This window comes from Salmo salar, chromosome 24 (assembly GCF_965601325.2).
Source record: "Salmo salar chromosome 24, fSalSal1, whole genome shotgun sequence".
Taxonomy (NCBI): Eukaryota; Metazoa; Chordata; class Actinopteri; order Salmoniformes; family Salmonidae; genus Salmo; species Salmo salar.
Window position 1 is genome coordinate 2,092,858 of NC_138314.1, and position 17,158 is coordinate 2,110,015.

General features: G+C 40.1%; 2 protein-coding genes across 3 annotated transcripts in view; one reads left to right on the plus strand and one right to left on the minus strand.

The window, feature by feature from the left end:
- apba1a (amyloid beta (A4) precursor protein-binding, family A, member 1a) overlaps nt 1-4,466 on the plus strand; it is a 76,540-nt gene extending 72,074 nt beyond the window's left edge. For both annotated transcript variants that reach the window (XM_014170497.3, XM_082968387.1), the window contains one exon: nt 395-4,466. In XM_014170497.3, coding sequence (XP_014025972.3) covers nt 395-466 — 72 coding nt within the window. In that variant the 3' untranslated portion in view covers nt 467-4,466. The remainder of the gene's footprint in view (nt 1-394) is intronic.
- Nucleotides 4,467-4,472: 6 nt separating this feature from the next.
- The window catches only part of LOC106584888 (protein FAM189A2-like), a 94,598-nt gene continuing 81,912 nt past the window's right edge, over nt 4,473-17,158 (minus strand). Inside the window, exons 9-10 of the mRNA XM_014170500.3 lie at nt 8,572-8,882; nt 4,473-6,602 (exon numbers count right to left, since the gene is read on the minus strand). Coding sequence (XP_014025975.2) covers nt 6,255-6,602; nt 8,572-8,882 — 659 coding nt within the window. The 3' untranslated portion in view covers nt 4,473-6,254. The remainder of the gene's footprint in view (nt 6,603-8,571; nt 8,883-17,158) is intronic.

Below are 17,158 nucleotides of genomic sequence, written 5' to 3' on the forward strand. Positions count from 1 at the left end.
ACTTCTCTGCTTGAAAATTCTACAAAAAAAAGAGACGTTATGAGTGGGCACCTGTGGAGCTCTGCCCAAGCAAGGCATTTCATTCGTTTGACGTGTTGTTAGGCGTCATTGATTTATACTGGGTTTCCACCCATTTTTAGCTGTTTTCTGCCATTGACTTCACCAGGCTTTCTGTATAGGTAAGCCTGGTTCTCGACGAGGCTACAGTTAGGTTTGTCTAGGGTTAGGGTTGAGGCTAGGGTTAGACTTGAGCTGGGATGTGGACATGAAGCTAGGGTTGGGGTTAAGGCTATGGTTATGTAGTTACTGTATATCCATGATCAGCGTGACTCTCATTCTTCATCTCTCTGACTTTCTTCATCCTTCGTTCTCTCTCTCTCGCTCTCTTCCACAGATCCACATGAAAACGATGCCAGCTGCCATGTACCGCCTGCTAACTGCCCAGGAGCAACCTGTTTACATCTAGTGATGACCTCCCTCTCCTACCCGACATCCGCCCTCACCCCCTGATGACCTCACTCCCTGATGACGTCACCCCTGACCCCCAGCATCACTGCACCCTCTATGTGTGAGCAACTCCTCCCCTCCCTCAAACCCCAGATCACCATTGGACACTGAAGCTTCTTAATCCTTACGAATGGATGTATTACATGCTCTGGATTACTATTTTATCCAATCTGATTGTTTTGCTGTGGAGAGTAGAGTTTGGCTGAAAAAGACAGCTTGTTCAAGCCCCTCCCATACCGAGGGTTGCTTCATGAACTTCGCACTGACCTTCCCTTCTTTCCCATGTTTCTTTCTCTCCCTTTCTCTGTTTCTCTCTCTCTCTCTCTCTCTCTCTCCCTCTCCCTCTCACTTTCTATCAGTCACCCTCCCTTCTCTATCCCTCTCTCTTTCTCTTTCTCTCCCTCTCTTTCTCTCACCGGCTGCACTCGTCTGATGTAATGTTGAATAATTCTGTGTTCTCCCACAACACAAACAAAAGAGAGGGAGTGTGAAACTTGCTGATGAACAAGTGTTACTACTCTGAACAACAAACCCCTATCACTCCTCGTCATAACATTCCATGCCTTCCGTCTAACGTTAATGAATGTCCAAGCAGGGAGGACTTTTCCCGACTCGAAGTCCAGCAGGAAAGATAAAGAAAATCAAACGTTCCCATCCCAGTTTTCTTTATGTTGTTTTTAAGGCTGAGATTTGGGCTGATATAACAAGCATTCCAAGTTTCTCCACACCCATCTGTTTCAGTCAGGCCTCATCAAGGGAAGGCATAGACCAAATTATTTCAAACCTTCCAAAGGAATTCACATTCCCTTCTGAAACAACATTCAGTCCAGGAAAAACAGTTCTACAGGGCTGGAGGCTCGGTTCGGCTAATCACGTACAATTTCCACCCTGGGAAGAGGGGACTCTGCATCATCAAACCACCATATGTCTTAAGGGTTTACAGTCACTCTGAGACCAGAGCTTAAAGTAAATGCCCAGTGTTTCCAGATTTCTATGAAATATGACCAGTAATTACAATATGAGTGAAATGGTTTTCGTTTAAAAAAAAATTGTAATTGGTATGGTAAAAAGTAGCTTTTCTGTGTTGGAATGATGTGGGCATACCCCAACAACAGAATAGTGTGGGCGTATACCGGTCATAAAACATATTCACACAAGTAGACCACTGATTGACCAGCTCAGCCTCCTCTAGATAGCTGATTGGCCAGCTCATCCTCCTCAAGGAGATACGTCTATGAGAAAATAACAAGCATTTTTGAAAAGGTTTGGTGGAGATTTGAGGTGGGGTTTTTTAAGTGTTTTTTTCTACAATTTATGCTTTGGCCACATAGAAGTCAACAACATTATTTGGATATAAGTTAACAGCATAAGAACTTTTAAAGTGAGATTTTAACTGGGCAGTTACTTTAAGCCATACGTTACATTTCACATAGGATGTATCCCAAATGGCACCCTATTCCCTATAGTGCACTACTTTTAAGCAGGGCCCATAGGGCCTGAGTTGAAAGTAGTGCACTGTGTAGGGGATAGGGTGCCATTTGGGACACCACCACAAAGGTTCTGTACTATAGGCACTGGTGCTGGAATACTATAGAAGCTAAAACTTTTCAGATCCATCTTAGGCTGAGGAGAGATAGCAGAGGTCAACCAGATGTGTATAGAATACCTCAGACTTTGGCACCAAACTGAAGTTCAGGATTAAATATTTTTTGGGGGATCAGGAAAGTTGGATTAGATTGTGTTACAGTACAACCTTAAAAACAACCACCAATGAAATTATTTTATATTTTCATTACCAAGGATTTTACATTCCTCTTGTCTTATTTAATATTTAAAAAAATGTTTTGAATATAATCTGTAATATTTATGCCAGACTATACTGTAATTCTGTTTATAGGTCATAATATTGCATTGCATTTGGATCTCAATCTTTATACTTGAAGGATGCTTATCATAGTACAAGAAATGGGTCATTAGTTTGTTATTTAAAAAACATGATTTATTCTTTTATTTTTAGATTTTATTTTGTTATCTCGCAAATGTGAAGAAATGAAAGTACTTTGAGTCAACATATCATCTCATCTCCCTGGTGTACATGATTCACATGTCCTCAAATGTATCTGTGTTGCATAAAGTGGATAGAAGTTCCCCTCCTGTTTATGTTGGGCCCTGCTGCCTTTCTGACTAGAAGTGATTAATGAGGCTACAGTGTTTTGAGACTAGGAGCTCGATTCAATCCTTATCGGCGAATAGCAACTTGACATTTAAAGGTAATTTCTGATTTAGCCAACATATGCAGCATTTACCGTGAATTCAGTCTCCGCGAACGCAGGAATAGTGCCTTTACATTTCAATCGCGCTATAGCGCCGCACTTCGGCGATGCGGTTTGAATCAAGCCCTAGTAACTAAAGCAAGATGCGACGACTTACCTCTGATAATGAACATGTTAACCACAATGGAAGCATTATGTTGTAGTAGTAAATTGATGAGCAGATGCTCTGATTATGGCCTTGCTGTAGGAGTGTCAGCTAATGCAGATGATGGATTGACAATGGGAAGGAATGACTAATGTTGTTATGATTCCTCCTCTATAACCACATATCCTCCCTTTCATTGATCTGTCTGGCCTGCCGTATACATTTCAAAACCTATTTTCTTCACAATGAGAAATAAGACACTTCTCACTCTAGCTCTACTCTGGGTCTGTAGCTTACTTAAGAATCAGATCTAGTTATTTAAGAATGTTTTCAAATGTAATTCTGAAATGTCAAGAACTCTAGACAGTAAAAAAAAGAATTCCAGGAAGCTTACATCTTGTTTAACGTGAATGAGCTTTGACCTTCTGCCCAGACATCCTCTCCCTCACTTCGTGTCTCCTGTGTCACTTCCCGCTTGAGACGCCCCCTCTGGATTCGTGTTTACAAACTGTCATGGGACAGTTTCCGGGTTGTGGAGTGGACACACATTATGACGCAACACCTCTGTAGGAGGGACACATTCTGTTGCGACACCTCTGTAGGAGGGGACACACATTATGTTGCTACACTGACTTGTGGAGGGGACACACATTATGACGCTACACCTCTTGCTAGTTGCTGCTGGAGCACCCTGCCACCTGAGCTTGTGTGCCAAACGTTGACCCTTCCCCTCTGCCCTACTCTCCCCTCTAAGCCATTGATTGTTCCAAATGTCTATTCTATCTCATCCCTAAATCAAATTTTGGCCTTATTTATTACTGTACTTATGACATTGAACTAATAAATGATACTGAAAAAGTTGTTCCTGTACGGTTGACCACATGATGTTTTAGCATGGTTCATCTATGGAGTCACCGGTCGGTCGGTAATATGCTGTATCATTCCTGCTTCTAGTGTGTGTGGTGTGTAATGACAACTTCTTTACTCCATGTTAAACCAAAACCAGCTGGACTACATAATATATACATGAATATATATAAAGGTATATATACTTCTAATGGTTATTTGTGTGTTTGGATTGACCATATAAGCAAGCTTCAATGAATAACAAGTAACGTGAAAAGAGAATTCAGACTAATGTCAAGGGCCCTTAACGTGACTCTGAAAGAAGTGGTTTCATATGAACTAGAGATGCAGTTGATTGTGTGAAAAGACATAACTGTACGTATTTGACTAGTGCACAAGGTCACAAACACAGGGGCTTATTACTATAGATCTCCCCCACAAGAAAGTTGTACTTTGTAAAGAGATGGGGAGCAAACATACACTTGAGTAGGTGGTGACTGAGAGGTGGGATAACTAGTGTTTATAATGCACTGTTTTGAATGTAATTAATCTTTAAAAAACACTTTCTGTAAAGCTATGGCAATGTTTATTTATTTGCTAGCTTTTCTGTGATGTTACAGCTATTGACTACATTACCTTATCAGAACTGGAATGTTTGTAACGGTATTTACAACAATAAACTACTTGCAAAAGGACGGTACTGTTGTCGCTTTCTTTTTTAAAGAGTGCGGGAGTCCCACTCCTTTTTTTCTGTTGCTTTATTGAAGAGGTACTACAGTGTGGAAGATGGAGAAGGGTGAGTCAAATGGCAGTGGGCCCGATTCAAACCCATGCAGACTGGCATACATGTGTGCCGGGGTCAGCGGCTGTAACCACCGGACCACACAGACCACTTTTTGTTGCCTTTAAAGGCCAGGATTCAATCCAAGGCGTGTTATAGAGCAATGCACTGGACAGCCAACAATGTGCCTTTTAAAGGTAACTAAGCCTGGGAACATCCGCAGCATTTACCATGAATGGCATCTCAGCGAAACGTTAGGGACATTGCCTTTAAAAGGCACATTGTCGCAGTCCGGTGCACTGCTCTATAATGCGCATTGGGTTAAATCCCAGTCTAAATGATGCAGTTTGATTTAATGAATTGAAGCTAAATTTAGCATCCCAAGACTAAACACTCTTGTATTGCATGAGAGACTCTTCCTTCCATAGACTTTCACATGCAGTTCTCCTTGAAGTTAGGCCTAAATTCAATCGCGATTGACATTTGAAGGTAATTTTCGATTGAGCAGACATGTATAGCATTTACCGCAAATGTGGAAACATTGCCTTTGAAAGATGCATTGCCGAAAAGGGGCGATTGGATTGAATCTAGCTCTTATTGTTCAGGGCAAAATTGCTGTCTAGCAGGTCCGTGCATTGACCTTTGAAGAAAAATGACTTTCATAAACTTTTTTTTTTAGCATAAGCCTATTTATTTCTGCAACAACACACCAATCAGAAAAATACATGATTGACTACGGGAAAATAGGGTGAGGATACAGCTGATCGTTGATGATTGACGTTAAACTGCTAGTTAGCAAGCTTGATTTATTTTTTACTGATTGTGATCAATAAATGCTCTTAAATAACTTCATAATAGAATATTCACAATCGTCTAACTCATGATACAGTATATGGCTGGTTAGTGACGTGTGGATATTTTAGTATATGGTGGTTAGCAACAGACTACCTGTATTGCTGCTGCACGTATCAGCCAACCAGACCGAATACTGATGATTATGTAAATCAAGTGGCAGGGCAGACTGGGAAACAGGCACAACCCGGGCGTGCCCAAGCTCCGTACAAGGCAGACCAACAGGCGCAATCAACAGACGGGGTGGGGGTGGCGAACTTAACGATGACCTGCGGGCAGTGGGTTCAGAACAACAATGTCAAAAACTGTATACAAAAAAACAAGTATACCGCCACCCAAAATGGGACTTGGCGAGTGGGAGGGCAAAGGGGCAGGTGCTTGACACAGGTACACTCCTATCTGTGCACATGCTTGCTGTCTAGCCATATGTTCAGTGCCAATCATTTCAGAACAGGTTGTAGCAGAGAATTGTTAATGGGAAATATTTGGAAACCATTTTGAAACCTTTGATTCTATGGCTCAGTATAAGGTGGCCCAGATCATCTCTCACGATGCAAACAACATCTATACTGAACATATACCGGTAAACTTCAACAATATTAGCACAGCACAAACAAAAAAAAAACACATACAGACACAACTTAGGCACACAACCACACACTCCCATGCAGCCTTTCCAAAGGCTAATCCTTGCAGTCTGTGGGACTTTTCTCCACTAGCTTTCGCAGTGGCAGTCCCAAACCTCACAACTAGTAGCACTTCACTTGGAGTCAATGGGCTGTTTTCCCCCAGTGGACCATACCATTATGTCTTCGCTAGGGAGGTTTTGAGATGGGATAACAGAGTTCCATCAGAGCACAGTTTCTACGAGACTGTGGGGGCGCTCAGGATGATCCAGGCGTGACCCCGCCTGTGACGTCGACCTAGAACCCACCCTAGAACCCGCTCTAGACCCAGCTCTAGACCAGGACCTGGAGCCAGAGCCAGCACCCTGCCTGTCCTCTAGCGGCTGCTGTTCCGCCCAGGTGAAGGTGCTGAGGTCCCCACAGCTCCCGAGGTGCAGCAGCCCGGGTCTCTTCCGGAGGGGCTGGGGCAGGGTCTGGGAGGAACAGTTCAACAGGGGGGCACTGGGTCTGGAGCGGGGCCTGGGGAGGGAGAGGGGCTGGAGGATAGCTGCTCTCTCTGATACTGTGATCACCTGGAGAGGAGGATATAATGGTCCAGTTTAAAGGGATAGTTCACACAAAAATTCACACAAATGTATCTCTTCTTATCTCCTCTTTCTCACCTACTCATCCTTCTCACCCCCTTCTCCCTCCGTCCTCCACTCCTCTACCTGTTCTAACTGTTCTATATACCTTCTATCTGTTCTATGCAGACCTGGGCAGAAAATAGTTGTATTTTGTAGTTTATTTGAAAATACCAACTTTTCAAATACTTGAGGTAGTTGAATATAGTTTATATAGAGTTTAAACTAAAAGGCAACTATTTTCTTTGATATTCATACAGGTCTCAGAAAACCAAATCATCTTTGAAAGTATTTTGAAAACCAAAAGATACAACAGTTAGTTGAATTTGTCTAAATATATTATCATTAGCACATGGTTTGGAGGGCTCTCATATATTAATCTTATTATAGCATATAGCCTACAATTAAATACATGAGGGAGATGGAATCAACTCAACATTAGAGTAAACCACTTTTGCAGCTTCAAAATGACTAACAAATATATTTTCATAATGAGTTAGACACTTAGTAGAGTAACACTTGACATCAAGTTATTATATATAGTAACTTTGTGATTATTACAATAGCAACATTGTTGTTACATATGACTTTGGAAATTGCTTTATAATTGCATAATAATGGAGTTATTACATAAGTGGAATAAGGAACAGTCACTATTACTCTCAGCTCATTATGCAATTAAAATGCAATTAGCAAAGTATTATGTAACAACATGCTAATAACATGTTGCTCCAAAAGTAATTACAGCTTTATCACACAGGCACAAGAACAGTTTAATGTTAAGTGTTACAGAGAACACTAACAGTATCAAAATATGGCTAAGTGTCGAAAGGAAACAAAATATCCCATATAACAAATATCAACTACAGCCAAGGTAGGGGGAAAAACGTGTTAGTTTGTATTCTGAGTAAACTATCCCTTTAACTATGTTATAGCGTGTGTTTGAAATAAGAAGACGGACAAATAGGTTAGAAGTTGATTTAGCTAAGAATTCAACTTGCTATTTGCAATGTTTTCAAATGGCTTTTGTATTTTCAGGTATTATTAAGTTAATTGCAGCTTTTTACCTTTTCAGTGGCATGTTGAAAGAGTCATACAGTAGTTGAGCGTCACAACGCATTTATACTTATCTTATCAAAATATAATTGGTTAATTCAGCATTTCCGAAACTCTGTCCTAGGGACCCCAAGGAATGCACACTACACAGCTAATTCAAATGATCAAAGCTTGATGATTAGTTGATTATTTGAATCAGCTGTGTAGTGCTAGGGCATGAACCAAAAGGTGCACCCCTTGGGGTCCAGAGGACCAAGTTTGGGGAACCGAGTCTGGGTTGAGTGTCACAACTTATTTATACTTATCTGTACAAAATATAATTGGTTAATTGGTTTGACTTGATTATGAACACCTGGGGCAATAGACATTCAGGAGAATAGATATTTACAGGATGTTCAGATAGAAAAGTATTGTATAGATCAAATATGACTAAGATAGATTGGAGATTGTGTTAGATATTCATTATATTTATATATTCAACATGCAGTGGCAGATACAGCCCTGCAATTAGTTGAAGCCAGCAAATCCAATAGCTTCATTAAATAATATAATAATATATTAAGAAATATTAAGAAGTTGTGTTCTCAGATCTGTATTTAAATAGTTTAGAAAAAGTAGTAAATTTCTGATATCTGCATTGAAATAGTTTTATAAAGTAAAAGTCATTTGTTGGGCTCTTTATTCAAAGAGTTGTAGTCCCCTCCAAAGTAACTATTTGTTCCCCCATTTATAAAAAAAAAATTATACGAAGCATAGGTAAAACTATAGTTGTCCCAGGTCTGGTTCTATGTAGGCTCTACCTGTTCTATGAAGCCTCTACCTGTTCTATGTAGCCTCTACCTGTACTATGTAGCCTCTATACCTGTTCTATGTAGCTGGCACAGCGTACGGCCTCCTCCATTTGTTTCTGGTCAGAGCGCAGCACGCTGCGGATGCTGTCCACCAGTTCCTGGACCTCGGGGGTCAGGCTGCAGTGGGCCGGCTGCTCCAGGAACCTACTGACCAGCTGCTGGGTGTGTCTGTAGCTCTGGTAGTCCACCATGGAGGAGGGCCGGGACCGCCGAGGGCCTCTACCTCCCTGCCGGAGGGTCACTGTCTGGGTCCGAGAGGACTGGGCGGCCAGTGCAGACTGGGAAGTCTGGGTGGTCTGCGTGGCCGCCTCACAACTTAATACTGAGGAGGAGAGGGTGGTAGGGGCTTAGTGTGTCTGTAGACTGGCATGCAGTGGGACATCTGTTGGAAGCGTAAGCTATGCTTCACAGTTTAGCAAATGACAGGGTTACCGCTATCCCTATGACACACACACACACACACACAACACACAACACACACACACACACACACACACACACGTCTTTATTGCAGTCATGCTGAGTAGATGATCAGATCTCACTTCTAACGAATCAAACACGACATTAGCCTATGACAAAGCATTCTTCTAAGAAATCACAAGTGACTAGTGAATGGTCAGTGATGACTTCACTAGTCTAGGTGTGCGTCCTAAATGACACCCTAGTCCCTAGGATCCATGAGATTGAAACAAACCTGTGAGGATCCAATTACGTATGTCAATACGAAGACCAACACAGCAGTAAACCTACAAGTGGCCCACGCATCTGGTAAGAGAGAATATTACATTGTACACATTTGTCTATGTTAGGTTTCAATATCCTGTACATTTTGTGTTTTTTTGAAGGACTTAATCTGTGTCCAGAACACAATTATGAGTTTTTGATGTCAGTAACTCCACTCCAACCATGTTCAGTGATGCAGGGGCTGGTCAAAAGTAGTGCACTCTATAGAGAATAGGGTGCCATTTGGCCACGGCTAAGCATATATTTCACTAAAAAGAGAAGACGATTTACAATCTGAATTCCTTGTATCTCTTGTTCCAAAGACATTCTGAAGAATTAAAATTAGCAAAACGTCTTTGGAGTTATGATTCATAGTTACGGTGCTTCCAGGATAATGTGTGTAATGTGTGCGTGTTCCCTCAGGCCCTATAGCAAGGTCCCTGGCTCTCAGCTATGGACTGCTGTGTGTTCTACAAGTTACTCTCAACATCTCCTTGCGTCTGGCAAGTCTACTGACTTCTATATATAGTGTGTGTTTTTTTATTATAGGCCTACATACTGGATAGAAAGTTAGCAAAATAAAGACAAAGACAAATCTCTTGCACAATGAAGATAAATAACACAGGACCAGATAGCAGTTGCCACAACCTGACCAAAGAGAGACAAGCTACAGCTACTTCTTGGCCGGCTAGGTGAGTAATAATGTGTAAAATTTGTGTGTTAATGTGTCAGGTGAAAGTAGATTTAATTTATACCCGGTACGGTACCTCCTATGTGTACACGCGCTTGCATGTGCACAATTTTTTTTGGGGGGGGCCTAAACATATGTTACCAGAATTACATACAGAATCCCAATTAATTTAATAGCATCTATGTGGGCCTAGTAGTAAAGATTTGTCATTTACCATTTCAAATGTATTACCTTTTAATGTGGCAATAACATAACCAGTCATGATGTTTTCATCTGAATATCAAATACTGAAAAGGTTCCCGGAAGCCTGGCTACTGTCGCACGTTCGTCCACTCTAAAATAATTTCCGCATCCATTGAGTGCACTGTGCACCCATCATTTGAGGAATGGAAAGAGACATCTGTTACAAAACACCAGAAAGAGTAATGAGGAGGAACTTCTTGATGCACTGAAAGCTATTAAGTCATGGAAAACTCCAGGGTTGGATGGTATACCAAACCTTTTTTGATATACTCAGAGGACCGTTATTAGCATGTTTTAACCACTCCTACAAAAATGGTAGATTATCAAATACTCAACAAGAAGGTCTGATTTCATTATTACTGAAACAAATAGTAAAAGATCCGGTCCATTTAAAAAATAAGCGGTCCCTTACACTTCAGTGTTGTGATGCAAAAAGTCTAGCAAAATGCATAGCGCATAGAACTAAAAAGGTATTGTCGGATATTATTCAAACTAATCAGACAGGTTTTTTTACATTGAAAATAATATAAGACAAGTACTAGAAACAATCAAACACTATGAACAATCTGGGAAAACAGGCCTGGTATTCATAGCTGACTTTGAAAAGGCTTTTGATCAAGTACGACTGGAATTTATATATAAATGCCTGGAATATTGCAATTTTGGAGAATATCTTATAAAATGGGTTAAAGTTATGTATAGTAACCCTAGATGTAAAATAGTAAATAATGGCTACTTCTCAGAAAGTTTTAAACTGTCACTATCGGCATTATTATGGCCATCAAAATATTAGCTACTAAAATCAGATCCAACAATAACATCAAAGGGTTAGAAATCAAGGAATTAAAAACAAAGGTGTCATTGTACGCTGATGATTCATGCTTTCTTTTAAATCCACAATTTGGATCTGCCCACAGCCTCATAGAGGATCTAGATACTTTTTCTAACCTATCTGGATTACAATCAAATTAGTGTTGGATCACTAAAAAATACAACTTTTACATTACCGTGTAGATTACCAATAAAATGGTCTGACGGTGATGTGGACATACTCGGTATACATATCCCGAAAGAAAGAAATGATCTCACTACAATACATTTTAATAAAAAGTTAGCAAACATAGATATGATTTTGCTACCATGGAAAGGAAAATACCTGTCCATTTGTGGAAAAATCACCCTGATTAACTCTTTAGTCATAGCCCAGTTTACATATTTGATTGTGGTCTTGCCTACACCTAGCAACCTGTTTAAATTATATGAGCAAAAAATATTCAGACAGAATTAAACGGGTCTATTTATATAATTCATATTAATTCGGAAGTCAGATATTTTCAATATTAAAGCATTAGACCTCACACTAAAGGCGCCAGTCATACAAAAGTTATACTTAAATCCAAACTGGTTCTCTAGCAGATTAGTAAGAATATCTCATCCCATGTTGAAGAATTGTCTTCTTCCCTTTATTCAGATAACAACCTCTCACTTTCGGTTATTTGAAAATGAAATAAGCTCCAAAATATCGCTATTTTTAAAACAAGCCATAGAAAGTTGGTTGCAATTTCAGTTTAATCCACGGGAAAGGACATAACAAATAATAGAACAAATATTGTGATTAAAGTCAAATATACTAATTGATAGAAAAACATTTTTTTTTATTTAAGAAAAATAGGTATAATCTTTGTAAATGATATCATAAATAGGACTGGTGGAGTTTTCACACATGCAGCTAACAAAAATATATGGAAACGTCTGCTCTACCCAAAATTACAACCATCTAATTGCAGCATTACTGCAAAAATGGAAGAGGCAAATGGAAGGGGGAAAAAGTTAGGAACTTGTCTGTTGGCCCTGCATTAAAGACCAAAATTGGTTAAAGAAAACTTGAGTTATCTTGAATAAAAAAGTATACCAGTTTCATTTAAGGACTCAAAAATTGCAAAATAGTTTTTTTATGTATCGTAAAAAAAAAAAAAAAATGTATGAAATGTATGCATTCACTACTGTAAGTCGCTCTGGGTAAGAGCGTCTGCTAAATGACTAAAATGTAAATGTAAAATGTATCGATTCCATGGCACATGGTTTATGAACTGATACACAAAACAACACTGGGTTCAAAACTTTGAATTTTAAAAATGTCAATTATTATACAAAATTCTTGCAACCAATATAATGTTATTTATATGGGGGATACAACCATCCCAGCTCTGCAGATTTTGTTGTGAAGAGAGCGAATCATAAGATCATTTGTTTTGGTACTGTCCATATGTAGCTTGTTTTTGGTCTTAGGTCCATGAATGGTTGAAGAAGTGCAACATTTACCTGGAGCTAACTCTGCAGATAGCTATACTGGGTGATTTGAAAAGACATAGTCAATGATATAATAATACTTTAAGCAAAAAAATATATATTTTGTTTCAACATCACAGCACAGTTGAAAAATATATTGCAAATATATATATAAAAAATGGATGGTGTTAAGAGATAGGCATTGAGTGGAGGAGGCGTTGAGTGGAGCTGAAGGGTGGGATTAAAAACAAACAAAAGATAACTATTGTAAAATACATTGTGTCCGTAAAATGTATATAGTATGTATAAACTGGAAGTAGAAGCCTAAGTGTTGTTGTCCATTAGTTTATTCCAATTAGGGGAGGGGTGGTAGGGTTAGAGGAAAATAATAAAGGAAAATATATTTTTAAAAGACATGTACAGTTGAAGTCAGATGTTTACATACACCTTAGCCAAATACAGTTAAACTCAGTTTTCCACAATTCCTGACATTAAAACATAGTGAAAATCCCCTGTCATAGGTTAGTTACGATCACCACTTTATTTTAAGAATGTGAAATGTCAGAATAATAGTAGAGAGAATGATTTATTTCAGCTTTTATTTCTTTCATCACATTCCCAGTGGGTCAGAAGTTTACATACACTCAATTAGTATTTGGTAGTATTGCCTTTAAATTGTTTAACTTGGGTCAAACGTTTCAGGTAGCCTTCCAAAGCTTCCCACAATAAGTTGGGTGAATTTTGGCCCATTCCTCTTGACAGAGCTGGTGTAACTGAGTCAGGTTTATAGGCCACCTTGCTCGCACTCGCTTTCTCAGATCTACCCACAACTTTTCTATAGGATTGAGGTCAGGGCTTTGTGATGGCCACTATAATAAATTGACTTTGTTGTCCTTAAGCCATTTTGCCACAACTTTGGAAGTATGCTTGGGGTCATTGTCCATTTGGAAGACCCACTTGCGACCAAGCTTTAACTTCCTGACTGTCTTAAGATGTTGCTTCAATATATCCACATAATTTTGCTTCCTCATGATACCATCTATTTTGTGAAGTGCACCAGTCCCTCCTGCAGCAAAGCACCCCCACAACATGATGCTGCCACCCCCGTGCTTCACGGTTGAGATGGTGTTCTTTGGCTAGCACAGCCTCCCCCTTTTTCTTCCAAACATAACAACGGTCATTTTGGCCAAACAGTTATATTTTTGTTTCATCAGACCAGAGGACATTTCTCCAAAAAGTACGATCTTTGTCCATGTGCAGTTGCAAACCGTAGTCTGGCTTTTTTATGGCGGTTTTGAAGCAATGGCTTCTTCCTTGCTTAGCGGACTTTCAGGTTATGTCGATATAGGACTTGCTTTACTGTGGATATCGACACTTTTGTACCTGTTTCCTCCAAAATCTTCACAAGGTCTTTTGCTGTTGTTCTGGGATTGATTTGCACTTTTCGCACCAAGGTACGTTCATCTCCAGGAGACAGAACACGTCTCCTTCCTGAGCGGTATGACGGCTGTGTGGTCCCATGGTGTTTATACTTGCATACTATTGTTTGTACAGATGAACGTGGTACCTTCAGGCGTTCGGAAATTGCTCCCAAGGATGAACCAGACTTGTGGAGGTCTACAATTTTTAATCAGAGATCTTGGCTGATTTCTTTAGATTTTCCCATGATGTCAAGCAGAGGCACTGAGTTTGAAGGTAGGCCCTGAAATACATCCACAGGTACACCTCCAATTGACTAATGATGTCAATTAGCCTATCAGAAGCTTCTAAAGCCATGACATCATTTTCTGGAATTTTCCAAGCTGTTTAAAGGCACAGTCAACTTAGTGTTTGTAAACTTCTGACCCACTGGAATTGTGATACAGTGAATTATAAGTGAAATAATCTGTCTGTAAACAATTGTTGGAAGAATTACTTGTGTCATGCACACAGTAGATGTCCTCACCGACTTGCCAAAACTATAGTTTGTTAACAAGAAATTTGTGGATTGGTTGAAAAACGAGTTTTAATGACACCAACCTAAGTGTATGTAAACTTCTGACTTCAACTTCATATACAGTGTCAAGAAAAAGTACGTGAACCCTTTGGAATTACCTGGATTTCTGCATAGATTTGACATAAAATTTGATATGATCTTCATCTAAGTCTTAAACTAATAACACACACATTATTGTTTTTTTTTATTGTCTATATTGAATACATCATTTAAACTTTCACAGTGTAGGTTGGAAAAAGTATGCGAACCCCTAGGCTAATGACTTCTCCAATAGCTAATTGGAGTCTGCAGTCAACTAACCTGGAGTCGAATCAATGAGACGAGATTGGAGACTTTGGTTAAAGCTGCCCTGCCCCATAAAAAACACAACATTTGAGTTTGCTATTCACAAGAAGCATTGCCTGATGTGAACCATGCCTCGAAAAGGGAAAGGGTTACAAAAGTATCTCTAAATGTCAGTCCACGGTAAGACAAAATGTCTATAAATGGAGAAATTCAACACTGTTCCCTAGGAGTGGCCGTCCTGCAAAGACGACTGCAAGAGCACAGCTCAATGAGGTTAATTAAGAAGAATCCTAGAGTGTCAGCTAAAGACAGAAATCTCTTTAAGATGCTAACATCTCTGTTGACGAGTGTACAATACGTAAAACACTAAACAAGAATGGTGTTCATGGGAAGGCACCATGGAAGAAGCCACTGCTGTCCAAAAAAAGCATTGCTGCCTCAGGGCCTGGACAGCTTGCTATCATCAACGGAAGAATGAATTCCCAAGTTTATCAAGACATTTTGCAGGAGAATGTACGGCTATCTGTCCGCCAATTGAAGTTCAACAGAAGTTATGTGATGCAACAGGACAACAACCCAAAAGACAGAAGTAAATCAACAACAGAATGGCTTGAACAGAAGAAAATACGTCTTCTGTTGTGGCCCAGTCAGTCCTGACCTCAACCCGATTGAGATGATGTGGCATGACCTCAAGAGAGCGGTTCACACAAGACATCCCAAGAAAATTGTGGAACTGAAACAGTTTTGTAAAAAGGAATGTTCCAAAATTCCTCCTGACCATTGTGCAGGTCTGATCCGCAACAACAGAAAACGTTTGGTTGAGGTAATTGCTGCCAAAGGAGGGTCAACCTGTTATTATATCCAAGGGTTCACATACTTTTTCCAACCTGCACTGTGAATTTTTACACGGTGTGTTCAATTAAGACATGAAAAATAATAATTGTTTGTGTGTTATTAGTTTAAGCAGAGTGTGTTTGTCTATTGTTGTGACTTAGACAAAGATCAGAAAAAATGTTTTGACCAATTTATGCAGAAATCCAGGTAACTCTAAACGGTTCATTTACTTTTTCTTCCCACTGTATAACTCGGAAAGTATTCAGACCCCTTTACTTTTCCACATTTTGTTAGGTTACAGCCTTATTCTAAAATGTATTAAATAGTTTTTTCCTCCCATAAATCTACACACAATACCCCATGATGACAGAGCAAAAACAGTAAAACATTTTTAAAAGGCCCCCAAAATGAAAATAAACCGGAAATATCACATTTACATAAGTATTCAGACTCTTTACGCAGTACTTGTTGAAGCACCTTTGGCAGCAATTACAGCCTCGAGTCTTCTTGGGTATGACGCTAAAAGCTTGGCACACCTGTATTTGGGGAGTTTCTCCCATTCTTCTTTGCAGATCCTCTCAAGCTCTGTCAGGTTGGATGGGGAGCATTGCTGCACAGCTATTTTCAGGTCTCTCCAGAGATGTTTGATAGGATTCAAGTCTGGACTCTGGCTGGCCCACTCAAGGACATTCAGAGACTTGTCCCGAAGCCACACCTGCGTTGTCTTGGCTGTGTGCTTGGGTCATTGTCAGGATGGAAGGTGATCCTTCGCTCCAGTCTGAGGACCTGAGCGCTCTGGAGCAGGTTTTCATTTGTACTTTGCTCCGTTCATCTTTGCCTCGATCCTGACTAGTCTCAGTCCCTGACGCTAAAAAACATCCCCACAGCATGATGCTGTTACCACCATGCTTCACCATAGGTGCCAGGTTTCCTCCAGACATGAAGCTTGGCATTCAGGCCAAAGAGTTTAATCTTGGTTTTATCAGACGAGAACATCTTGTTTCTCATGGTCTGAGAGTCTTTAGGTGCCTTTTATCAAACTCCAAGAGGGCTGTCATGTGCCTTTTACTGAGGAGTGGCTTCCATCTGGCTTCCGTCTGGCAGGTTATCCCATCTCCACAGAGGAACTCGAGTGCTCTGTCAGAGTGACCATCGGGTTCTTGGTCACCTCCCTGAGCATGGCCGGGCGGCCAGCTCTAGGAAGAGTCTTGATGGTTCCAAACTTCTTCCATTTGAGAATGATGGGGGCCACTGTGTTCTTGGGAACTTTCAATGCTGCAGACGTTTTTTGGTACCCTTTCCCAGGTCTGTGCCTCGAAACAATCCTGTCTCGGAGCTCTACGGACAATTCCTTCGACCTCATAGCTTGGTTTTATACACTTGTCAGCAACGGGTGTGGCTGAAATAACCAAATCCACTCATTTGAAGGGGTGTCCACATACACTGCTCAAAAAAATAAAGGGAACACTTAAACAACACAATGTAACTCCAAGTCAATCACACTTCTGTGAAATCAAACTGTCCACTTAGGAAGCAA